This window comes from Acinonyx jubatus, chromosome D4 (genome assembly GCF_027475565.1).
Source record: "Acinonyx jubatus isolate Ajub_Pintada_27869175 chromosome D4, VMU_Ajub_asm_v1.0, whole genome shotgun sequence".
In the NCBI taxonomy this organism is placed as follows: domain Eukaryota; kingdom Metazoa; phylum Chordata; class Mammalia; order Carnivora; family Felidae; genus Acinonyx; species Acinonyx jubatus.
The window spans coordinates 7469732-7493809 of record NC_069391.1 but is presented as its reverse complement, the minus strand read 5'-3'; the positions used below and the strand labels follow the sequence as shown (position 1 = coordinate 7493809).

General features: G+C 55.2%; 2 protein-coding genes across 7 annotated transcripts; one reads left to right on the top strand and one right to left on the bottom strand.

The window, feature by feature from the left end:
* Window positions 1-487: 487 nt before the first annotated feature.
* On the bottom strand, window positions 488-16816 carry GOLGA2 (golgin A2). 6 transcript variants are annotated; one of them, XM_027035245.2, is made up of 27 exons: window positions 16659-16816; window positions 15045-15167; window positions 13786-13866; window positions 11638-11754; window positions 11305-11348; window positions 11121-11184; window positions 10661-10720; window positions 10390-10470; window positions 9541-9579; window positions 9195-9257; window positions 9015-9108; window positions 8813-8919; window positions 7575-7633; window positions 7135-7276; window positions 5920-6009; window positions 5705-5812; window positions 5403-5490; window positions 4331-4668; window positions 3939-4052; window positions 3065-3310; window positions 2912-2987; window positions 2625-2713; window positions 2189-2371; window positions 1985-2087; window positions 1795-1901; window positions 1559-1712; window positions 488-1465 (listed from the first exon to the last, which is right to left on the bottom strand). In XM_027035245.2, the coding sequence occupies exons 1-27, from the start codon at window positions 16704-16706 to the stop codon at window positions 1239-1241; spliced, it is 3045 nt and encodes a 1014-aa protein (XP_026891046.2). In that variant the 5' UTR covers window positions 16707-16816; the 3' UTR covers window positions 488-1238. The 6 variants fall into 6 exon arrangements, with proteins under 6 accessions (XP_026891046.2, XP_026891048.2, XP_026891049.2 ...); XM_027035247.2 differs by lacking the exon at window positions 10390-10470; XM_027035248.2 differs by lacking the exon at window positions 11638-11754.
* Window positions 16817-17016: 200 nt separating this feature from the next.
* On the top strand, window positions 17017-21511 carry SWI5 (SWI5 homologous recombination repair protein). Its single transcript, XM_053205446.1, has 7 exons — window positions 17017-17020; window positions 17064-17172; window positions 17460-17508; window positions 17706-17801; window positions 19358-19479; window positions 20209-20303; window positions 21138-21511. Exons 1-7 carry the CDS (start codon window positions 17017-17019, stop codon window positions 21200-21202), a joined length of 540 nt encoding a protein of 179 aa, XP_053061421.1. The 3' UTR covers window positions 21203-21511.
* The last annotated feature ends 2567 nt before the right edge of the window (window positions 21512-24078 follow it).

Sequence of the window (24078 nt, the reverse complement as noted above, 5' to 3'; positions counted from 1 at the left end):
AGGCCTCACCCTTTCCCAGGCCTACTGGGAAAGCACCGGGGGGCTCACAGGTCCTTATTCTAGGAAGCCTGCTCTGCCCACTAGGGGGGCAGGGCCACTAACTCAGCCTGGAGGGAGGACTGGGGGCACTGGCACGCACTATGGAGGGATGGGACAACAGGCCACCAGAGGGGCAGGGTGACGCCACAGAAACTGCCTGACCTGGAAGTCGGCACTCTTGAGTGCTGGGACCTTGCTTGCCCCTCCCCACCCCCACCCACCTTCGAGTCCCCCTGAGATCCCCCAGGCTTCCCCAAGCAACAGGAGGGCGACAGGGCTGGACCGTCTCTCACAGCTCCTTTGGGCAGGTTCAGACACAGCGGGGCTTTGCACAATCCAGAAGCCTGCCCTCTGCTGGCAGGACCTGCTCCCTGTTCAGCACCCACAGCACAGACCCCAGGACCTAGTGACCGGTGACTGGAAAAGAGGCACACACGAGGCCAAGCAGTATGGCTAAATCCATTTATTCTGAGATAAAAAGCAAAACAGGAGTCGAATTACCCCTGCAGGACCCCATCCCCACCCCCTTCCTCTCTGTCCTATGCTATCAATAAATAAGTTGCCCTATATTCAAATATTTAATAGAAGTTTCTCCCCATTTGCCAGTTCAAACCTCTGCTATGGTACAGGGGCTGCCCTATCCCCAGAATATACAAAATGTTACACAGATAAGTATGTACACTGGGGAGGGAGCTGGGGAGGAGCCCACCCCACCACCAGCTTACGCCTTTGCTTGGCCTCAGTTAGCCCTGACATCCCAAGGCCTGGGAGAGTGCTGCCCAGTCACCTAACTGGACAGTGTGGGGGCCACTTGTGCCCCAAAGTGCCTCTGAAGAGAGGATGCATGAGCCCCTCTGAATGAAGGACTACCTGATGGGGGCGAGGAGGCCACCAGGGAGCCTCTGCTCCCCAAAAGAGGCAACCTCCTAAATAAACTATATTTATTGAGCCTCTGGCTCTTTGTTTTTCTGGAACTGTGAACAGCCCAGAGATAAAGATACAGCCGTTGCCAAGGTGGCAAGGGGTCTGCACATATTTGTCTCCCTCGTTAGGGGGTTCATCATACCCCTCTCGAGGGTCTTATCTTGGTAGTCTAAGGATAAAAGCGTGGTCAGGAAGGAATGATAGGGTGGTAGGGACAGGCTGGGGGCAGAGCCCCCAGCCCCACTTGTCTAGGCTTTGTGTGCTAGTGTTAACTCCTAGACCACCGTGATCTTCACCTCATCATTTTCATCGGCCCGGTAGAAGAAGGGGACACAGGGGTTGTTGCCCAAGCCTGGGCGTTCTCGGGGGTTCTGGATCTCACACAGCAGCTGCATGATCTGCTGAGCGGTGGGGTTCTCAGCTCCAGTGTGGCGTGACAGGGCCTCTCCCTGGGGAGGCTCCGCACTGTCACTGTCGGCCAGGCTCACTTCTCGAAGATCATCTTCGGGGAGAGAGAGGGGCGGGGCCCTGAGCGCTGTGCAAGCCCTCCCCCACCACCCACCCGCCCGCCCGCCCGCCCGCGGGCTCTACTCACCACCGCGGCCACTGGCAGCGCCAAGCTCTTGGGCTGGGGGTGCCGTAGTGGGTTCCCCAGCAGGGTTCTGGGCAGTGGCCAGGAACTTGCCCTGCCATTCATTTCGCTCGTCCACCAGACGGAGCACCAGCTCCTGCAGCTCCAGTAGCTTCACCTGGAGGGAGAGGTGCTGAGCCCCAGCTCTACCCCGGCACCACCCCGCCCCCTCTCTGCTCCCGGGGACGCTGAGGGCCCACCTTCATTTCTTCTTTGTCCTGAGCCAGTCGGCTAATGTACTCCTCTTTCTCCCGGTGCCGCTCCTTTAGCACGGCCCTCTGATTCTGGTAGAGGGTAATGTACTCTCCTGCGGGGCAGACCGGCTGACGCTCAGGCTCTGCGAGCCCTCACGGAGCTCCCCCGACCCCGGGGGCTGGCCAGCCCGCTCACCTATGGTGTCCGTCTCTCCAGAAAGCTGGATGCAGCGATGCTCCAGGTCCTCCACCCGCTCCTTCAGATCCACTTTCTCCTGCATGAGCTCCAGGAAGCGGCTCTGCGGCCACAGCAGCGGGATCAGGGCTCGGCAGCCCTCCCTAGCCATCTCCGCCCCCCGCCGGGGCCGTGCCGGAGCCGTGCCGGAGCCGATTCACTCACCTGCAGCTTGTCCATGGCCACCTGGAGGGCCTGGTGGGTCTCCCCAGGCACGCTGTCCTCGGTGGTCCCAGGGGCCACCAGGCGAGCCAGGCGCTTGCAGCGCAGCCTCTGCTCCTTCAGCTGCCCGCGCAGCCGCGCCTGCTCCTCCTCGGCACTGGCTAGGGCCGAGTTACAAAATGCCACCTGCGGGCAAGACGTGTACGCGTGCGCCTTTGTGGGGGAAGCTCGGGACGAGCCGGGGCCGGGGAGGCAGAGAGGAGCTCCTCTCACTGCCTCGGTGGGCACACCTGGTGTTTCGAGGATGGTGCAAGGCCGGACCACCGGCTCCCGGGGGAGGTTGGGGGTCAAGAGAAGCCGAGGGGGGCAAACCAAGAGAGAAGGGTGGCGGGGGACCCCAGAGGGAAGCGGGAAGGTGGGACGGGGAAGGGCCGCTCACCATGGCCTCGCGGCTATCTAGGTCCTCCGGCATGCTCAGCTTTGGCGGGGCTGCCTCCCCGTCCTTCTCCTCACCGTCCAGTCCGTCTCCTGTCGAGGCAGCCGGAGGGGCCTCAGACAACCCAACGGGGGAGGTGGAGCGGGCAGGGGAGGAAAGCCGGCTCTGCCCCACCTCCCAGAGCGACCTTGGGCCAGCGCGTCCCCGGAGGAGGAGGAGGATTCGCCGCCCTGAAGTCCCCCCTCCTCCTCCTTGGGCTCCGTCCTCTTCCCTGGGCAGGTCCCGCTTACCTTCCTCAGGCATAGCCATGAGGTTCAGCTGCGCCTGGAGCTGCTGGTTCTGCTGGGTGGCAGCTTCCAGGCGTCCCTGAGGGGCCAGGAAGGAGTGAGAAGGGATACAGGCCGCAGGCCCTCCCCGGGGGCCCGGCGCTCCAAGCCCCTCACCTGGGTCTCCTGTAACTCTTGGCGGGCCATCTCGGCCTCCGCCTTGCCCTGAACTTCCTCGTGCTGCAGCCGGTCCATAAGCTGCGTCTGCAGCAGCACCTGCTTTTGCAGCATCTCCTTGTCGGAGGCCAGCTGCTGAAAGGCAGCCACGTGCTGCTGATAGGCCGCCACGTACTGCTGCAGGTGGCTCACGTACTGGTCTCGCTGCTGCTGCAGGCTCTCGGCCTCCTGGCTCTTCAGCTCCACCTGCGGGAAGACCCTGGGAGTGAGGCAGGTGGCGGCCTGCAGATTCCGAGCCGGGACCGGGGAAGTAGGGGCAACAGCTCTTTCTGCCGCCCTGCCGTGGGCGGTTGGGGGGGGGGGGGCTGGCTCCTTCACTCCGGGACCTAAGTGACTGCCCCCTGGCGCAGAGCCCCACGCCTCCCTCACCCAGCCTCACACCTCCTGACAACCTTCTTTCCATTTTAACTTTAGTGGAAAATCAAAGCGCGGGCCCCCCCCTCCCCTTAAGGGCATGGTTGTCATTTAACCCTCGACACCTCTGTGAGCAAAAGGGTCATCTCCCTTCTAGATTAAGGAAACTGAGCCTGAGAGATGAGAAGTGAAGAGTGACCACTGGGGTCAGAAGCCACAGCTGAGTCCAAGAAGCTTTCCCCCCTCACTGGGAGCTTGAAGGCTCTAGCTGGAATGATGACCTTCGGCCCGGGGCTACCCACTTCTCAAAGTCAGGAGCAAGGAGCCACGAGGAGCTGTGCTCAGAAGGACTCTGGAGTCACATGCCCCCGCCACCAACCCCAGGCTGGAACCGCGGGTCCTGGCCACGCCCCCCGCACCCCCCCCCCCCCGGGGCCTCCGCAGCTGACGCAGGGGTTACCATCTCCTTCAGCTCCGCCAGCTTCTCCTGCAGCTGGCCCAGCTTCTTGGCCAGCTCCTTCTTGACATGCTGCTCCGACTGCAGCGCGCTGGTAATCTCCATATTCTCGTTGCTCTGGACGAAGAGAAGGAATCAGCGGCTACCCAGTGTGGTTGGAGACCCCAGAGCTTGGTGTCTGCCTCCCACAGCTCAGGGAAAGGTGGAGGCAGGTGGGAAAATCCCCCCACCCCACTCATCTGCGCTCACAGGTGCCGTGATTGGCACCATTTCACGTAAGGTCCGTACCCCGCCCCCCACCGGCCCCATTTTACAGGCGGGGAGACAAAGGCCCGGAGAGGTCAAGAGTCTTGCCCAGCACCAAAGAACTCAGCCAGGGAGGAAGGGCTGCGCACCAGCCTGACGAAGCCATTCTGCAGCTCAGCCAGCTGCTCCTTGAGCTCACGGTTCTGGGACAGCGCACGGCTGATGGTGGTACGGTCATTCTGCATGGTTTCCAGAATCTGCTTGCGCTCCTCAGCCTGCTCCCCCCAGCACTCGGCGGCCCGCTCCAGCTCCAGCAGCCGCTGCTCCTGCTCCCAGTTCAGGCGGCTCAGACCTTCGTTGTCCTGCACCTGGGCCCGCAGCTGCCCTGCCAGGTTCTCCAGCTCCTTCTGCAGTTGTTCAGCCTCCGCCTGCAGTCGCTCTTCCACCTCCGAGGGCCCTGCTGGAGGTTCCTGGGCTGGGGGGACCTCTGCGGGGGGCACATGGTAGAGGCTTCTTATCCCTGTGCCTTCAAAAAACCCCTCTTTCTGGTCCGCAGCTCCTAGTTTTTGTTTTTTTTTCTTTTTTAAAGGAGGCTCCACGGGGCGCCTGAGTGTCTCAGTCGGTCGAGCATCCGACTTCAGCTCAGGTCATGATCTCGCGGTTCGTGAGTTCAAGCCCCGCATTGGGCTCTGTACTGACAGCTCAGAGCCTGGAGCCTGCTTGGGGTTCTGTGTCCCCCTCTCTCTTCCCCCCACCCCTGCCTGTGCTTTGTCTCTCTCTTTCAAAAATGGATAAACATAAAAATAAATAAATAAATAAATAAAGGAGGCTCCATGCCCAACAAGGGGCTGGAACTCACGACCCCAAAATCGAGAGTCGCACGCTCTACCGACTGAGCCAGCCAGGCGCCCCTTGGTCCACGGCTCCCCACTGGGCTTCCCCACCCCAAACCTTGGCTTCCTGACCAATAATCCCTCACACTCATAGGACGTGCAATCTTTCCAGACACTTATGAAGAGAGTTCTTCACGTTTTTATGCTCAAGACAACTCTGGGTAGTTGACAGTGGGCACTCAACCCAGATATGCCAACTCCTGGTCCAGACCTCCTTCCCTTGGCCACAGTGCCCTTCCATCTGTCCGCCTTCCTAGAGCATTCGAAGGCATCCTCACTGGCCCTCTGACACCAATCCTGTTCCCCTACCACTCCGGCCCCAGCTTACGTATCTGTTTCTTCAGTTCAGCCAAGCTGGCCTCCAGCTCCTGCACCTGACTCACGCTGTGCTCCTTCTCTTCCTTCAACTGCTGCATCTGCCCAGAGCACAGAAGGGATGGACATGTGGGGGGTGCGGAGGGAGGGACGGCCAGGCAACCGTCGCCCTCTCCACCCACCCCACCCCCACCGCCCCCGCAAAAACCACCCAGCCACCTCTGGCTGCACACAGCAAGTGACAGGCTTCCCATTTTACTGACGCCCCGAAAGATCAAATGACCTAAGGTGGGGGGGCCGAAGGTCACACCTTACCTTTTCAGACATCTGTTTCATCCTTTCCTGCCAAAAGGCATTATCCTCTTTCAGATTCTCTACGTACTTGTCTCTCTCCAGCTGCATATGCTTGAGGGTGTCTTTCAGCTGCAAGAACGGGCACAGAGGTTAGCAGGGGCAGCCACGGGGCCTCACCAGCTCCTGCTTGCCTGCGATCATCCTGCTTCCACACCCCTCGCCCTGCAAGGCCTCACCTGCCCCACACGTGTCTCCAGCCGTGCCCGTTCTTCCAGGGCCTGCTGTAACTGTTGGTTGCTGTCGGGGGGTTTAGACCCACTAGAAAACTGGAGAGTAGAAAATGAGAAGGTTAGCGTTGGGAAACCGGGCTGCTCTATGCAGGTTCCCGCAAACGGGTGTGCGCTAGGATAACGTGCATCCACATCGATGAAGAGGTCCACCCTCACGTCATTAGTACTACATCCGCAAGCCTCATGTTTTCTGAATATTCATTGTAAGTGGCCCTCTGCCTCCCAGGCCCATCAACCTGGTGTTCATCCTTCCAGATCCTTTCTGGCTATAATGATTAAGGCTACAGAGTGGTGCTTGTCCCAGAGATGGGGTGTTCATGTCACAGAGGACAGGCATCCATCAACTCCGGAGCAAGCATAAGCCCTCACTTTTTCTATCTCCAGCAGGCCATTTGTTAGACTGCCCATCACAGGAATGGGCACAAAGGAGGCATTCCAGTCGTACTGCGTGGATGGATGGGTGGATGGATGGATACAGAGCTCTGTATGCTGCCCAGGCCAGGCCGAATCTGCAGACTCGTGTTTTGCTCTGGAAGACTGACTGTCAGAGGAGCCCTGACAATTCAGATCCCATCCAGAAGAAAGCAATCAGGAGGGTGACAGACCGTGGGAGAAACAGTTGGGGCTGTTTCGGTAGGAAAAGATCTTAGGGAGGACAAGGAACCTACGCACACTCCTTCTCAGAGTATCTGAGGGTCTGTCTTGGGCAAGAGGCAAGATTTTTCCTGTGCTGATCTGGAAGGAAGAGCCTTGCCGAAGGAAGTGACATGAAGGCTGAGTGTTACTCAGTGTGAAGAAGCACTGACAAGGGGAAGCTCTCTGACCCAGGCACCCTGACGACCTGGTGGCCCGGCCTCCAAGAGGAAGCAGACAGACGCATGGGCTAGAACTGCCTTGTTATGTGTCATGACTCGGAACTATCATCTATACGACAATGGTTTTCAACCGGGGCGCTTTAAAAAAAAGCAAAAATAAAAAAGCCCCATCCCTGAGATTCTAATTCCACAGGTCTGGGCGGGGCCCGATTTGTAGATGCTTTATCAATGTCTGCAGCAGGATTCTATGGCAGGAGCAGAACGAGAATGCAAATCTTCCAGCTCCTGGCTGGAGACGGCAGCCCCAGATGGATGGGGCCCCAACTCCCTGGGACTCTGGCCTTACCTGCTGCAACAGGAGCTCCGACATCTCCAGCTTCTTCTCCAGCTCCTGCACCCCAAGCTGCAGGGCCTCCTTCTCTTTCATACAGACACGCAGCCTCTCTTCCAGCTCCGAGTTATGCTCCTTTAGGTCCTCGTTGTCTTTGCTGTAGCCACGGGCAGCAAAGAAAGGTACGAGTAAAGAAAAGAAAAGAGCGCTCTGGTGATCCACCCACCACCCTCACCACAGAGCCACAGAACAGTGGCGTCGGAAGGGACCCGGAGATCAGGAGTCACAAGTGGCAGGCCAGAGAGAAGACAGGAGCGGCCTGAGGCCACGGCCTGTGTTGATTGCACAGCTGGGCCCAGAGCCTGGCTCTGCATCTGTCCTAACCCATATGCCCCCCCCCCCGCCCATGTTCCTATCCCCCTCCCACTTCACTTCCCAGCCCCCAGCCATCCTACTTGTTCTTGTATAATTCCAGTTTGAGGGCATCTCGCTCTTTGGTCAAGTCCTTGTTGTGCTGCAAACACAGAAAGGCGAGGTCAGGATCGGGCAGGCAGAAGGTGCGTCTCAAGGACTAATGGCAGCACAGGGACTCCTCTAGAGCTGTGCTTCTTCAGCCCGCACCCGCCCTTGACATTTTGTTCAAAGCATTCCCAAGCCCATGTTCTCACGTGCCTCAGCTAAGAACTTGGTAAGGGTGGGAGAGAGCCACAGCTGGCTAGCAGAGGCCCACACAGGGCAGATAGGATTGCAATCATTATTACTAGCGGCACCAGCACTTCTGAACCTTTACTGGGCACTTTACTGGGCGCCGAGCTAACAATCGCACTGAATCCCCGCGATCACCGCCTGGGGGAGGCATGGGTGCATGTCTGTTTTACAGGTGAACAACACAGAGTAGCACAAGTTAAGTCGTCACCGAGACAGAGCTGGGATTAAACATCTGATTCTTCACCCATTTTCCCCCTGGGGTGGGGGAGCAGACACAAGGAGGGGAAGTGAGTTTGCATCGTGATCTCTGTTCCTTTTTTTTAATGGATGGTCTGTTCACACAGCCCACCACCCAGAAGGACAGAGGTGACATGCCTCCCAGCTACTCTGTTTCTCTCCCTGGGTATTTATACATCCTTTCACACACTTCGTGTCTAGCACACACACCCTTCTCCCCTTCCTGTACAAATGGTAGCATACTAAAAGTACCGTTCTAGGGGCACCTGGGTGGCTGCATCAGTTAAGCATCCAACTCTTGGTTTCGGCTCGGGTCATGATCTCATGGTTCATGAGATCGAGCCCCAAGGCAGGCTCGATGACCACCTGGGACCTGCTCGGGATTCTCTCTCTCTCTGCCCCTCCCCCACTGGCACATGTCTTTCTCAAGAACAAACATTAAAAAAAAAAAAGTACTGTTCTGTACTGGCCAAGGTCCACAGCCCATGGAGGGCAGGGCTGGCTCTCAGCCTCTGGGCTCTGCATTCAGTGCTCCCTCCAGAAAGCAGCTCCCACCCCTGCCAACTCCCTCAAGTCAGCCAGCTCAGCCCCAGGTTGCTTTTAATAACCACATAACTTTAAAGCAGCGAGAAATGGCCCGTGCTGCCTTCTGGGCAGCAAGACACCCCGTCGTACAGAAGGGACCTTCAGGCCATTCCCCTGTCAGGGTAGCTGCGCCTCCAGTGGATGGGTCAGCTGCTGGGCTCACCTTGTCCACCTGTTTCTGCTGTGTAGAGACAGCAGACAGCGTGCGCTCCAGCTCTCCTACGCGCTGGCGGGAAGACTGCAGGCGACTAGCAAGATCTTCAGACTCTCCTGGAATGACAAGAGTTCGAAGTGGGACCCAGGAAGGAATCCCACCAAAGCCCTGCCAATGTGCCAGGCTGAGACATGGGTGTCTAGACTCCTACCTGCTTTCTGCCTGACTGCCTGCTGTGTATGGACCAAGGCTGTATGCAAATCGGTCTTCTCAGACACCAGAATCCCTATGGTCTGGATGTGAACCTTTGGGAGGAAAGGGGAAGCAGTAGTCAAGAGGAGGAAAGGAAGCGTTTCCTGGGGGGTGGGAGGGAGACCTTGACACCACACACCTGTAGCTGTTCCCTTAGAGAACCCTGTTCCTTCATAAGCTTCTGTTCAAACTCCTTCTTCTCCTGCAAGAAGGATACAACATCCCTGACTGGAAGGAGGCAGAGTTGAAACAGCAAAAGACACGCTCCTGGAATGACACCGATGGCCCAGGACAGGCCCAACAATGAGGCCAGATTTGGGGCCCTGGGGGGGGGGGGCAGCAGAGGGGTAGGGCAGGGGTGCGGGAAGAGGGGGCCCTTTATTTCTCCAGGCTGGGAGCAGACCCAGACGAGAATGGGCCTCTACAACTGAATCCTCCCCAAACCTATCCGCCACGTAATCAGCAGACAAATCATGTTACGTTACTTTTTCCAGTTGATCCAAAGTTTCCTGGTGCTGTTGTTTCTGTGGAGAGAGTCAAAGGAGGGTAACTGAGGCTGTCCCCCTTTTACTACCCTCCCCAGACCAAAACGGAGGGATGGGCAGGGGCCAGAAATGGGTTTTAAAGGGAAAGTTCATGGGGACATGAACTGACAGACTCTCCTCAAGCTCCCAAGGAAAGAGACCTTGGGTCTTGGGTGGTTTGCCTCACATCTACACAAGTGAGAGTCTGAATCCAGAATACCCATGAAAAGGCCAAGGACATAAACCTCTAAAATGGGAGCTGAGAAACGAGACTACCCTTCTGCCAGCTCGTGGCTTGGAAGGGTGCACTCATTCAGCAGATATTTACTGAGCATGTACCATAGGCCCCGTTCGGTTCCTAACAGCAGGGATATGGGAATGAAGGGCCCTGATCTTCTGAGCTAAATCAGACAGACTCGGACACCTCGAATTCTACCTCCTCAGGAAACTGAAGCCCACAGAGGAAAGGTGACTTGTCCGAGTTCAGAGACAGAGCAAATTAGGGACTGAGTCAGGGCCAGACCACACCAGTCAAGCCAGTGCTTCCTCCAGAGGCAACAGCCCCGGGGCAAGTGGGGAGAGGACTCGAGCAGGGGTGTCTGGAGAACAGAGATGAGACAAAGAGGACAGCCACAGAGAGCCATGCTGCATGCTCCGTGCTCCGGGGTCCCTCCAGCTGAGACCTAGGCCCCCCAGCACCCCACTCTCCCTTGGCAGCAGGGGCCCCCAGCCCCTCTCTTCAGAGCCCCAGGGGAAAACTAGAGCCCCAGATTGGCAGCGTGAAACCAGGGGACCCCACTGGACTCTTACCAATTCCTCTATCTTGCTACTGAGTTGTTTGTTTGTTAGATTGCTGGAGTCCAGGGCTAGTGATAGCTCTTGGTACCGGCTCTGAGGCGCATGCAGAGGAGGAGGAGGAGGAGGAGTTGGACGAGGGCGGGGGGAGAGGTAGAGAGAGCAGTCATTAGGGTTGGGGGCTGTCTGGGCTGTCTCAGCTGGCAGAGGGGCACCCAGCCCCCGCTGTGGGAGGAGGTGGGGGCTGGCCTGCAGGATCACTGGGCCGTGGTCCAGGCCAACTTACCTCCAGATCCTTTATGTTAGCAGAAGTAGCCAGGCCCTCCCCATTGATGTAGGATGAAGACTAGGAGACACGAAAGGGCTCACATGGAGACGCGCGCTGTCCCCCTCGGTGCCTAAGCTCTCCAACTTCCTGTCTTGCCCAACAACTGCAAACTTTTCTAACTTGGCAGTAACCCCTTTGTACCAACTCCTCCTGGTTCTTATCTCCCCCTCCTCCATCCCCCTCCCAGGCAGCTCTCACTCTGTGCTTTCTGCAGCAGGATCAAACGAGGTAACCAGCCTCGAGGTCCAACCCCTTCATTCGGGGAGCTTCAAAGAGGATACTCAGAGGAGCTGTGACGAGCTACACATCAGCCAGCAGGCCAGCTGGTCCCAGGCTCTTCCCTCTCTCCGCCTCTGTTGCTTTCTATTATATTTTCCCTCCCCATCTATTCCCCTTTGGGCTTCAAGTTCTGGGGTACCTCAGACACAAGACCATTGAGCTGCTGAGAAAGCTGTCGCAGGCTCTCGGTAGATGACAGACATCTGCGGATGAACACAGGAGTCAGGGGTGTAGGAGGCTCGAAGAGAAAGAGGGGGTCACGGGCAGTGGCCCGCCCCAACTCCCTCAGCCTAGGGACCGCTGCCCCCATAGGAGTTACTCACTTGCTTTCTTCCATGAGAAAAGGTTCATTTTTTGCATCATGGTTCTGTTAGGGAAGAAATGCATGAGGTAGTCACTCAATTTCTGATAAGACCACCCAGGGGTGGGGGCGGGGGGGAGCCAAGCTCATTCTGACAACCTTCCATCTTCCCAAACTTCAAGGAAAGACCTGGTCTTGGCCTCCCTCACTTCAGTCCTCGGGAAGGGTGCTTGGCTCTAGAAACCAAACTACCTGAAGAAAGGGGACGAGGGCCCAAAGCAGGTACGGTCCTCTGAGGAGGAGCATGGGGCGAACGTACAGTGGGGTGGCAGGCAAGGGGGGAGGGGGCACAAACCTGAGTTGATGCCATGCTAGTGACACGGGGGGGACTAGCACAGGGGGAAGGGACACCGCCAGGTGACACAGTGTCATCAACAGTTGGTGCAGCAGGAGCGGCGCGGTCTTTGGGCGCCTGTCACGGAACAGAGCAGGGGGTTAGGGGCCATGCAGGTAAGAAGGTGCCTTGCTGCCATGGATGCAGGGGTACAGAGCGGGCAGGACTGGGGTTGCTGTGGTCAGAGTGACAATCGCACATGCTGGGAGCCACTCTGGAGCGTGGAGGGCCGCTCTGCAACCTTCTGGATGGCCAAAGCTCAAAGCAGGGTATGCATGACCTCCTTCATGAATACATGATGGCTTTGCTCTCCCTGGAGCTCAGCAAGAGACAGTACCAGGCTCTGACCTTGGCAGCCACAGCAGGTGGAAGATAGGTGTGCCCAGTCAGGGAGGAGACAGGCACGGCTCTTCCGGAACGCCAGAGTGACCCTCACCCTGAGCCCCTGCTGGGCAAGAGGGTGGTGGTGATGGAGATGTGGTCAACGCCACCCTCTGCCTCCTTCCTCTCTTGCTCTCTTTTCCTCTCCCCGCTGCTCCCCCCAATCACTGGCCATGTTTGCCTTATTCAGGCCTTTTCTGGGAAAGCAGCTGCCCAACTAGAAGCCTCACCCTATGCCTGCAAGTAAAAAGAAAAACATGGCCACTACCCCCACCCCAATCTCCTGGCTCTAAAACCAAGAACCAACCCGAAAAGCCAGAGGGAAGATGTCTACCCTCTGATTCTTGACATCCTGGAGAACAATCCTGGGAGTGGGGACAAGGAGCCATGGAGAAACCACTTCCTCTTCCCTACCTGGACCTACTTGCTTGACCAGAGCCCCACCCAGACTCTTTCCAGGCTCAGGCCTGACACTTAGTCCAAGCGTCTGGCCCCTAGAGATTCTCATGTCCTACAGGACAGATGAGCAAAGAGATGGGGAAGATGGCTGACAAATTCAAGTTTGATGAGGGGAGAGGACTAGGGAGCAAAGGCCCAGCCAGTGAAGCCAGCAGGAGGAGGCCATACCTCTTGCAGGGCCCAGGGCTAGCTGCTCTCTGGACCCATCAGCCCTGGCCTCTGACAACCCACCCCTACCTCCCTCCTTAGAGCAAATGCTGCAGAGCCTGGGGAGCTGAAGATGAATCATTTGCATGTTTACTGTCCGTGCTGTGACCTTTGACCCCGGAACCTGGTGTTGCCATGCCAACCTGTTCAGGGAACCTGGGTTCCCATGGATCCCTAGCACTGAACACAAGAAAGTTCAGAAAAGGACAAAAGTAATTTTCTGAGGACTTAAGTATATATAACACGACAATCCTGTGAACAACCAGGTTATTTCACACCGTTAGGTCTTGTAGCTAAAGTCTGGAGTGTTTAAAAAACACTGTCCACCCCCTCCAAATGTCCCATTGAAACAAATCTCTCCATGATTCCCCATTTCTGGAAATGCTGTCAGCTCTGTCCAGGACCCTGCAACCACAAGCCTGCATTGCGGGAGCAGAAAATCAAAGTGGGAAACAGTTACTGAGACAGAGAGGGTTTAAAAAACGACAAGCAGGGGCACCTGGGTGGCTCAGTCAGTTAAGCTTCGGCTCAGGTCATGATCTCACAGCTCGTGAGTTCAAACCCCACGTCGGGCTCTGTGCTGACAGCTCAGAGCCTGGAGCCTGCTTCGGATCCTGTGTCTCCCTCTCTCTCCGCCCCTCCTCCACTCACGCTGTCTCTCTCTTTCTCTCAAAAATAAGTAAACGTTAAAAATAATAAGACAAGAAGGATCTGGGTCTTCATTTCCAGGACCACAGCAGGATACAGACACGGAATCGTAGAACTCAGTGCAAATACAAGCTTCCAGACTCCTCTAGGCCTGTACTCCCTTCCCCATGCCCCTTAGCAGCTCCTCTGAGCCCATAAGGTATGTCTCACCTTCTCTAAGATGATAAAAGATGTGGGGGAAGGAAAACAAACCCAATCAACCAAGCAGGTGAAAAAGCAGACATGAACAGGCTGAGGGTTAATGACAGCAACATAAAATAAGCCAGAGGCAAAGTATCCCCCAAACCAGAGAAGCCTTGGAGCATGCACAGCTGGGAAAGAGCAAGCCAGAGAGGGGGCTCGGCACTGCCTCACCTTCCACTTGTCCAATGGGGGGAGCGCTACCCCATTGGAGCGGTTAAGGTCGGACACCAGCACCTTCAGAATGTCCTGAATCTACAGGAGGCGAAAAGGGAGAAACAAGGGCAGGGGGAGAGAGAGAGAAAAGTGGCTTAGAGAGAGGTGAGAGAGTCAGGGAAGGAAGAAGAGATGGGGTCACGAGAATGGAATGTTGGAAAAGAGAGACGGGAACGAATCCACGGCCTGTGCCGCCTTCCCAAACGGCCACCTGGCACCTTGCAGAAATCAACGTGCACAGAGAGAAAAGTCCCCTGAAAGATGCAGTGACACAGAATGCAGTCACCTGCCCGATGCAGCTGTTTTCTGAATACATCCGTGAGACCCTCTCCTCAGGCCCAGGATGCCGGGGATGAATCTGACAGGAATCTCATCTCTGTTTTGAAAACCAGACTGCCGAGGGAAGGGTTCACTTGGACAAAGGGGGCTCCAGCTAGAAGTCTGGAAGACACTGACCTGCTCCAGCAATATCATCTTACAGATGAGGCCACTGAGGCCCGGGGGAGGAAGTGATTTTCCTGAGGTCTCCCAGCCAACAGGTGGCAAAGATGGACTCAAAACCCACTGTCTCCTGACCCAAGTGCTTGGGCCTCTCTTGGTGCTTCCTAAGGGAAGGCTGTGGTGGCAAATGGCTGTTCGCACTGCCTGGCTTCCCCTTGAAGCTGGGGATGAGGAAAGTCACCCCATCAGTCACACAGCACCACCCCTGACTGAATGTTTACCCCGCACAAGGCCCTATACTAAGGGATTATTCTAAAAACAACATCAAGGGGCGCCTGGGTGGCGCAGTCGGTTAAGCGTCCGACTTCAGCCAGGTCACGATCTCGCGGTCCGGGAGTTCGAGCCCCGTGTCGGGCTCTGGGCTGACGGCTCAGAGCCTGGAGCCTGTTTCCAATTCTGTGTCTCCCTCTCTCTCTGCCCCTCCCCCGTTCATGCTCTGTCTCTCTCTGTCCCAAAAAAAATAAATAAACATTGAAAAAAAAAATTTAAAAACAACATCAATCATCTCAAGTATAAGTGTCACAAGTGTAAGTCAGACCACAATGACCCCAATTTTTACTGACGTGGAAGTATATCCCCAGCAGGGACAGGTCTCCAGCAGAGGGACAGCTGGATTCAAACCTGTACCTGACACTTTCTCCACAACCTTCATCACTGCCCTTTACTACCCCTCACGTACCCCTGTGCCCCCGGAAGCCTAGCCAGCCAATACTCACATCCTCAGGAGTGTGACAACCATCAGCAGTGGCTGTCTCAGGGTTACTGCCATTTTTAATCTTCCTTTTCTTCTTCGCTCCTGCAGGAACACCAGGGCTGTTCCTCTGCTGATACTCTCTCAACTGCAGCAAGGAAAAGCAGTAGGACTCGTGAGAACCGTAAACCCCCATATTCACATCCAACTTTGCTGTTTACAATATACTCCTCTATCCGCCACCTGATTTAATGCCACCAGCAACCCGACAAGATGTTGTAATCCTTAATGACTGCAGAAATGGATAGGTGACGGGGCTTTAAAATAAAGGGTGGGGGGGCAATAATGGAATTTAAACCCGGTCTTCTGCCTCTGAGTTCTGGGGTTATGCTACAAAATCAGCAGGTGCCAAGAGGCAATCCCAGAGGCACAGAGGTGGAAAAGTAAACATCTGAAACATCTGAATAATCAGACATCAGAGTCCATTCCTGCACATCTGTCAAGGCTGCAGACTGGTATTTCTCAAACTTTTACACCAACCGACCCTGACAGCAGAAAGCAGTGAAGGCACACGCCTGGTGAATTTGGAAACACAACAGAACAAGGGCAACCCAAGCACCATTTCAGAGAGAAGTCTATTATAATCTTACAAATCTATGCAAATGTCATCCCTAGGTGTATTAACATAAAAGGATTTTTCTCAAGAGAACTAAGCAAAAACTGAGGCTTTGGTCCCATATTTATCCTGTGGCACTCAGGACACTCCATGTTCAGATGATGATTGGGGGAAGATTCCCAGCTGTGAAGTTCAGTTTCCAGAGATCTGTTCCACAGAGGGTAAGCAGATCTCACTCCAAAGAGCAGTGATTAAGAGGCACTGGTTCCAGAATCATAGGAAATTAAAATGTGAGGTAGAGGATTTAGATTTAAAATGTCAGAAGTCTTTCTGAACAGTAGAAACCTAGGAGGATACCAAACTAAAGGAAACACATTCTCCCCATTGTCACCAAGGTGTTATCAACGTGTCTCGATCACTAGTGAAGTCAATGTCTAAGGATGGGGTACAGTCTAGTAAGGGCGCTTGAAACCCCTCCCACCTAGGTCCTACAGTCCCCAGTTCCCTTCAAACTGGAAATTTGTGCCATGACCAGACACCGGAAAGGGGATGAAAACATAGGACTGAGTAGTTAAGATCAAACACCAGGCTCCTGGCGCTAATGACAGTTCCGAGGGGGATTGTGACGTAACTACATTCCACTCCTCCCTACCGACGCCCGCGGCTCCGCTCCGCGGTGGGGGAGGGGAAGGCAGGGCTAGGACCCAGGTCCTTGGAGACCGGGATCGGCCCGGGGAGCCCAGGTCGTCTGGTTCTGGGTGGCAGAAGGCGAGAGCCGAGCCCGGAGTGGGGAGCCCAGGGAGTCACTGCCCAAAGTCACCCAGGGGCGACGGGAGAGGGCGGGGGCTGGGCTGCCAGGGGGCGGGACGGCCTGAGAAGACTTTGGTGGGGGGGCGGGGGGCCGCCAAGGGGCGCCGAGGGGCTCTCCCTGTGTGCCTTAGGGGCAGCACAGACTCTGACCACCGCCCGGCCGTCGAAGGGGCCTTTGGCTGGGTCAGGGAGCCGCGACTCGGCACGCTTTACCTTTTTCCTGGCCGCAGCCAATTTGCTCTGTCGGGTTTCTTCCGACATCACGGGAAGGGGAGGGGGGCGGGGGGGGCCACATCATCGCGATCCCAGCAACCACTGCGGAACTGCTCCCGGTAGTCACCGCGCAGACGTGATGGCCAGAAAAGGAGGGACGGGGCGTTTCTAGCTCCAGCTGGGTGGGGCGTGGCCTCAATCCGCCAATCCTATTGGTCGATAAGAGAGATGAAAGGGAAAAGGGGCGTGGTTAGAGCCCCGCGAGCTCAAACGGACAGGTGGAGTCACAATGAAAGCTGCGCGCGCAGCCGCTGTCCCCGCCCACCTCGGGGGGCGGGGCGGGTCCTGGGCTAGCAGGATGCGCGCGCAGCTCGCTACCTGTCCGTTGCCGGTCTCCATCCTAAGCTTCCGGTTACCTGGCGGGCCTGAGAGGCCGCTCTCCCGCCTCCGCCCTGGACGCTCCTGCACTGCAGACTCCCCCGAGTCGGGGGCCCCGGACCCCAGGGCTCAGAAGGTGGGCGAAGAGCGGACAGCAGGGCGAAAGCGCATCCCTTCACGGCCCCTTTCCTGATGCCTCATAGCCCTGCCCAACTCTCATCTCAGAGATCACTTCCAGAGCCCCCATCTAGCCCTCCACACTCCCCTTCTCAGAATCCTCCTTCCTTGAGGATCCCTGCCCTGATCCCGGACCCTATCTGCCCCCTTCCCAACTCCTTACCTCCTACACCCCCACATACCCGTTTCCTCCCAGCGCGGATTCTAGGTTCAATCAGTCTTTTTTTCCCTCGGATTCCTCTCCAGGACTCAACCAGGACTTTCCAAAAGTTGCCGCGGGGCCTTCCAATCCCCTGTGAGTACCCTTGTGCCCGCCCCCCTTCTCACCCTCCACGGCGGTAAGTGGGTGCTGCCCCCAGCCCTCCTCCCCGTCCCCAACAGTAGCTGACCCACCCCAGCCCTCGTCAGGCCTTCACCCAGCAGACCTTGTTCTGCTGAGAAACTCCAGGCCATTTCTCAAGCCTTCCCCTTCTTTTCCTCCTGCCCACCAAGCTTCAAAGAAGAAACGGTGTCCTGGCCTTTGCCAGCGGTACCCCACGTTCTCCAAGCCGGCTCTGTCTCTCCTCCCTCCTGACAGCACCACAAGTGGTTGGTTTTGTTCTTTTTCACACCACGATCCACCCCACGCAGAAACCATTCTCATTCCCTCAGACGCATGTGTTCTTTCCTGCCTTGGCCATCTAGATACACGCTCCCCTTCTGGAATACTTTCCTTCCAGCTTTTTGCCAAGCCGATGCTTGCTCATCCTTTAGAGTTGAAGTCCCTAAGAGAAGCCTCACCCCAACTTCTGGCTCAGTCCGGTTGCCCTGTTAGGCGCTCCCTTAGCACAAGGTACTTCAAGTTCAAAGCACTTTTCAGGGTTGTTGTTAGTTGGTTAATTATTTGTCATTCACTTATTCATTTGGCACATTTTATTGAATGTCCACCACGTGCCAGGCACTGTTGGGGACACAGTGAACAAAACAAAGTCCCTGCCCTCATACATTTTACACTCCAGTGGTGTAAGGCCAACAAGGAGCATAAGGTTATTAATGAAACGTCTATGTCGGGTGGTGATGGATGTTATAAAGTATCAGGACAAAGGAATAGTGGGCCATTGAGAAGTGACCGTTTTAGGCGGGGTGGCCAGGCAAGGCCTTTCTGGTGAAGTGTGAGTAGAGCTTTCAGTGGAGCTCTCTGGAGGGAAAACAGTTATTGGTTGTTGTATATACATTCTGTGAAGGCAGGGGCCAGGCTTGCGGTCTTATCCGTTGCTGAATCCCTTCCTCGGTCTCTTCTGTCCTGTGCAGACAGTTGATCCAACACACATTTCCTGAGGATTAGCAGCGTCCCAGGCACTGGACTTCGCAGCTTTTAGAGGCAGAAAGGGCAAAGGTGAACGGCAGCTCCCGGGAAGGGTTTTGTTATCCAATGAGATGATAAGCCCAGCGACATCATAGACTTGAGAATCCAAGAAGTAGACTTGAAGCAGATTATCTGAGGTCAGATTAGGGGCCAGGGTGAGCCCACTGGTTAGGATTACGTCTGGCTGGGAATGAAAGAAAACCCCAAATAATGGTGGCCTAACCCTAACCCTCAGGGACCCAGGTCTATATCTTGTTTTACTACATCTTCAACATGGGTTCCACCTCATCGCCCAAGATACTGATCAACTCTATCATTAGATTCACATCCCAGCCAGTGGGAAAGAGGAACGCCAGAGAAAGGGAGGCCCTCTTCCTGGAAGGACAGTTCCCAGACGTACACACCATTTCTGATTAACTTCTACTCGCCAGAACTTACAGGGACCACATCTAATTCCAAGGGAAGCAGGGAAATGTAATCTTATTAAAAGGTGGGGGGAGTCTGTCAGCAGGCAGAAGCAGGGCTAGGCTGTTGAGGACAACTTGTAGGTTCTAAATTGTGGATAATGGGTCAGTGTGGCTAATGACTTTTTTATTTTTTATTGCTTTATTTTTGAGGGGAGGGGGGGCAGAGAGAAAGGAGGACAGAGGATCCGAAGCAGGCTACACGCTGACAGCAGCGAGCCTGATGTGGGGCTTGAACTCACAAACCCATGAGATCATGACCTGAGCCAAAGTTGGATGCTCAGCCAACTGAGCCATCCAGGCGCCCTTGGCTAATGACTTTCTGTGCCCCTCAGCGGCCATCTCCCAAGTCTGGCCAGGCTGATGGAGCCAGTGAGGATTCTCTGCACCTTGACATTCAGAAACTGAAGGAGAAGAGGGACCTGCTGGACACGGAGATCTCCCAACTAATATCTGAGTAAGTCTTGCTGGGGTCTTGCTGGACCCCTCAGCATGTTTAAGATAACTTTTAACCAGTGCCCAGTAACTGAAACCCAGCCACACTAGCTTAGTGTAAAACTAAGGACCGTACCCCATGCCCTGCTGTTGGATTCAGGGTGTCTCAGCTGAATCTTTCAGGTAGGGTGTGGTCAGACCCAGGAGGACCTGGAACTAGGAAGAGGAAAGCTGTCCAGAACAGAGGTCATCCCTCTCGCGGTCTCTCTCGGCCCTGGTTCTCTGCCTCTGCTCCCATCTGCACACGGACTCCATTCTTTCTCTCTCTGCAGGTGGGATTCTCAGTGCCTGGGGGGAAGCTGGCTCTTTCGCAACTCCTAGATATTCCCATGCCCCATGCTCTGGCCATGTGGCATAGACTGAGCAGCCTTTGAATGTGCCTTTCACACATGAGGGGATCTGAGTAGCCACTCCTGTGCTTATCTGTGAATCCCTCGGCTATGGCCAGGGTCACATAGTACCAGCGTGTGGCTGGGAACCACCCCCTAAGGGCACAGAGACGTTTGCCAGGAGCGAGGGGCTGAACAGATCCCCGCCCTACTGTAAGTTTCCTCAGGGCCCTCCCTGTGTCCCTAGTAGGCCCCTAGTGAACATTTGTTAAATAGATGCCTTGTTACTCTCTGAACCTTGGGTCCTCCCCAGCTTTCTTAAACATTTTCTCTCTCTCTCTCTCTTCCATCCCTCATCCCAGAGGCTATAGTGTGGATGAACTGGAGGACCACATCTCCCAGCTCCACGAGTATAACGACATCAAGGATGTAGGCCAGATGCTGCTAGGCAAGCTAGGTGAGCATCAGGACCCCAGAGGAGTAGCCAGGGCTCAGAGGGAAGGAGTCCCCATTCCCCAGGATGTTTGGATTTTGTTCCTGGGCCCTCTAATTTTCCAGCCCTCCCATCCTCAGCTGCCCTGCTCCCCAAATGCCCCAAAGCAGCTGGACAGCTCTTACAGGAGTCCCTGAGGTTTTTTCCTTCAAGTATAGAGCCTGCATCAGAGCCAGAGACAGGTTTGAGCATGAACTCACCAACCTGCCAGGTTGAGGGCTTTGGTTCCCAGTCTTCTGGGGCCTATTCAGTAAGCAAAGGAGCACAAAGAAAGGAATTATAAAATGTGTTAACTGCTATGAAGGAAACAAATGCCAGAGCTGGGGAATACTGAGACATGAACAGGGTGGCGGGTGGGGATGAGCTAAGGTGGTTAGAGAAGGCCTCTGAGGAGACCTCTTTTCCCTGAGAGGAAAAAAGAGTCCTTGAGGGAGCAGGAAGCATGGCATCACCAAATGGCCAGGACATGGCCCATAGGGCAGCCTAAGGAGTGAGAGTTTTCAGCAGGCCCCAGGTGCAATGTGAATATAAATTTACATTTTCAGCGTATGCTCAGTGCAGTCTCAGCTTTGTTTGGCTCCTCTGCGAAGTGGGGTGAGGGTTCAATGAGTCTAGTTTGGGGTGGCCAAGCAGGGCCCACAGTGGAGGGGTCTAGAAGGAGTAGCAGAAGGGTATCTCGGCCAACTAGAGGAGAAGGAATAAGGTGTAGGAGTGGGTCCTGGGTAGCTCAGTCCTTGGGCCATTCTCCTTCCTATGCCTCCCACCCGGACACATTCTTTCTTCCTTCTTTCCTTTCAGCCGTGATCCGAGGTGTCACCACCAAAGAGTTGTATGCAGAATTTGGCTTGGACATGAATGACTGAGCAAAGGCTAACAGCCCCTTGCCCATGGCCCACTGGGACAGGCAGATTTGGACATGGGAGGCAACGAGAGCCCAGCCAGAACAGAACACCCACAGGCTTCCCAGCAAGAAAGGGTCAGGAGCCCTTTTCTAGAGAGCTCAAGCTGAGTTTGGAGGGAGCCCAGAGAAGAGGCAGACAGAGAAGAAGGGCTGTTCCCTGGTCCAAGTTTCCTGAAATGTCCAGTGATATCTATATGTGTGTGTGTGTGTGTGTGTGTGTGTGTCTCCTATTTGTAAATAAACATATAAGCAATCTTGGTATAAATCTGTACATGGAGTCCCTCTCCTCTGATCTTCCCTGGGAAGCCCCCTGGTCATCCCTGGGAGAAAAACAGTCTGCCTTGGATTATAACAAGCTTACACAGGATGCCTGGGTGGCTCAGTCAAGCATCTGATTGACTTGATTTCGGCTCAGGTCGTGATCTCACAGTCGTGAGATCGAGCCTCATGTTACTCTCTGAACCTTGGGTCCTCCCAAGGTTCAGAGGCACAGAGCACAGAGCCTGCTTAGGATTCTCTCTCTTTCTCCCTAAAATTAAAAAAAAAAAAATTGGGGTGCCTGGGTGGCTCAGTTGGTTAAGCACCAGACTTTGGCTCAGGTCATGATCTCACACTTTGTAAGTTCGAGCCCCATATCGGGCTGTGTGCTGACAGCTCAGAGTCTGGAGCCTGCTTCAGACTCTGTGTCTCTCTCTCTCTCTGTCCCTTCCCCGCTCTCACTCTGCCTCTCTCTTTTTAACTAAAAAATCTTTTTTAATTAAAAAAAAAAATTGTGGGGCGCCTGGATGACTCGGTCTGTTAAGCGTCCGACTTCAGCTCAAGTCATGATTTCACGGTTCGTGAGTCTGAGCCCTGCATTGGGCTCTCTGCTGTCAGCACAGAGCCTGCTTGGGATCCTCTGTCCCTCTCTCCGCCCCTCTCCTGCTCTCTCTTTCTCAAAAATAAATAAGCATTAAAAAAAATTGCAAACAAGCTTACACGTACCAAGCACTATGCTGAGTACCCTTCATCCATCATCTCTAATGCCGGAGTCCATCCTATGAGGACTTAGTATTGCTAAGGATGAGGAAATTGAGGCTCAGAGAAGCAAAGTGACTTACCTAAGGTTGCACAGCCAGTAAGTGGCAGAACAGGGATTCAAGCACAAGTCTAGTTCTGAAAGCTTACAGTTTGTGGAATTGCCTTTCTGGGCTGGGGCACAAGCGGGTAAGGGCTGAGGGTGAAACCGTGACACTGGAGGAATTCTTCCCTTGTGAGTCCTTCTGCACAATGAGCGTTCCGGTCCCCAGCTATAGTCCACCAAGCCAGGGCAAGCCATGTCTTCCTTGTGTGTTGCTTATCCTGAACCACCAGCACCAGCAGAAGTCAAACTAGTGTTTCAAGTGCTCAGAGCCATCCAGAATGACAGGATTTCACACTGAACTTGCCAAGTGTTCTGACTGTTCGAGCTGCTCATCCGGCTGTCCCTGCAGGACATCTTCTTAAGATCTTAGATGTGATAGCAGTGCTTGAAGACAGGCTGTCATGAGGTGAGGGATGGACGGTTTCGAAAAACCGGCCCTGTAAGTTGGGCCTGACTGTGGGTTCCGGCTCTATCCGCTTATGAGCCGTGTGGCCACAGGCCATGACCTGGCCTCAAGCAGAAATAATAGTAGTATTGTATGCAGTGTGGTGGCGTGCACTAGCTACCTCAACAAACAACCCCCAGATCTCCGTGGCTGAGCACCGGAAGGGTTTATTTCATAAAGTCTGATGAGAGTCTGGCAGCCCCTCCCCCGTCCCCCACCTCTTCGGGCTTCACCGCCGGAATCCACAGCAGGGAGAAGAGAAGAGAGGAAGACACATCAACTCGGAATGGAGCCCTCCCCAGGTCAGCAGCCATCACTCCTGCTTGCAGACAATTGGCCAGAGCTAGTCACGTGGCTCAAGCCTGCTGGGGACTGGGAAACAGGAGTGAGCAGCACATGGCTATTTGGTGGAGACTGGCTGCCGTCCGAGCCACAAGTGCCTGGCTCCACAGCATTCTTCCAGGACTCAGTGAGCAGCTGCACCTGCGCTTCCGTGGCTGGCCTGAACCATGCTGGCGCTCCAGCGCTTCCTGGACCCCAAACGCTTGTTTGCGTCTCTACGTCCCTGTTCATGACCATGAAAGCCCAAGTACATTCTCATTTTGGGGTTTCTTCTTTCCATCCTTGCCATTTCCTGTACTTTCACATCATAATGTCAATAGGTTTTCACAACCCCCTGATGGGATAGGTTCTATTAGAGTCCCCATTTGGCAGGTGAGGAAACTGAGGCTCAGAGAGCGGAGGCAATTTGTCAAAGTCAGAGAGTGGCCGAACCTGGACAAGAGCCCAGGTCTGTCTGGCTCTGGACCCCAGGCTTTTTCTAACCTGGACCTAACACCATGAGGCCTTGTGGGGCTGGGTGCCCTCTGAGGACAAGACTGTCAGATTCATCTTGGGGCACCTGGGTGGCTCAGTTGGTTAAGTGGCCAACTTCAGCTCAGGTCAGGATCTAACAGTTTGTGGGTTCGAGCTCCCCACTGGGCTCTGCACTGACAGCTCAGAGCCTGGAGCCTGCTTCGAATTCTGTGTCTCCTTCTCTGTCTGCCCTTCCTCTGCTTGCACTCTGTCTCTCTCTCTCTCTCTCTCTCTCTCTCAAAATAATAAGCATTTTTAAAAAATCAGACTGTCGGGGCGCCTGGGTGGCGCAGTCGGTTAAGCATCCGACTTCAGCCAGGTCACGATCTCGTGGTCCGGGAGTTCGAGCCCCGCGTCGGGCTCTGGGCTGATGGCTCGGAGCCTGGAGCCTGTTTCCGATTCTGTGTCTCCCTCT

Coding starts and splice junctions, on each gene's coding strand:
- SWI5 (XM_053205446.1), top strand. Junction 17,173..17,459: donor CGGACCCCAGGGCTCAGAAG/GTGGGCGAAGAG, acceptor ATTCCTCTCCAG/GACTCAACCAGGACTTTCCA. Junction 20,304..21,137: donor GATGCTGCTAGGCAAGCTAG/GTGAGCATCAGG, acceptor CTTTCCTTTCAG/CCGTGATCCGAGGTGTCACC.
- GOLGA2 (XM_027035245.2), bottom strand. CDS start 16,706: ATGTCGGAAGAAACCCGACAGAGCAAATTGGCTGCGGCCAGGAAAAAG. Junction 5,491..5,704: donor TGAAACAGATGTCTGAAAAG/GTAAGGTGTGAC, acceptor TGCTCTGGGCAG/ATGCAGCAGTTGAAGGAAGA. Junction 2,372..2,624: donor TAGATAGCCGCGAGGCCATG/GTGAGCGGCCCT, acceptor TCTTGCCCGCAG/GTGGCATTTTGTAACTCGGC.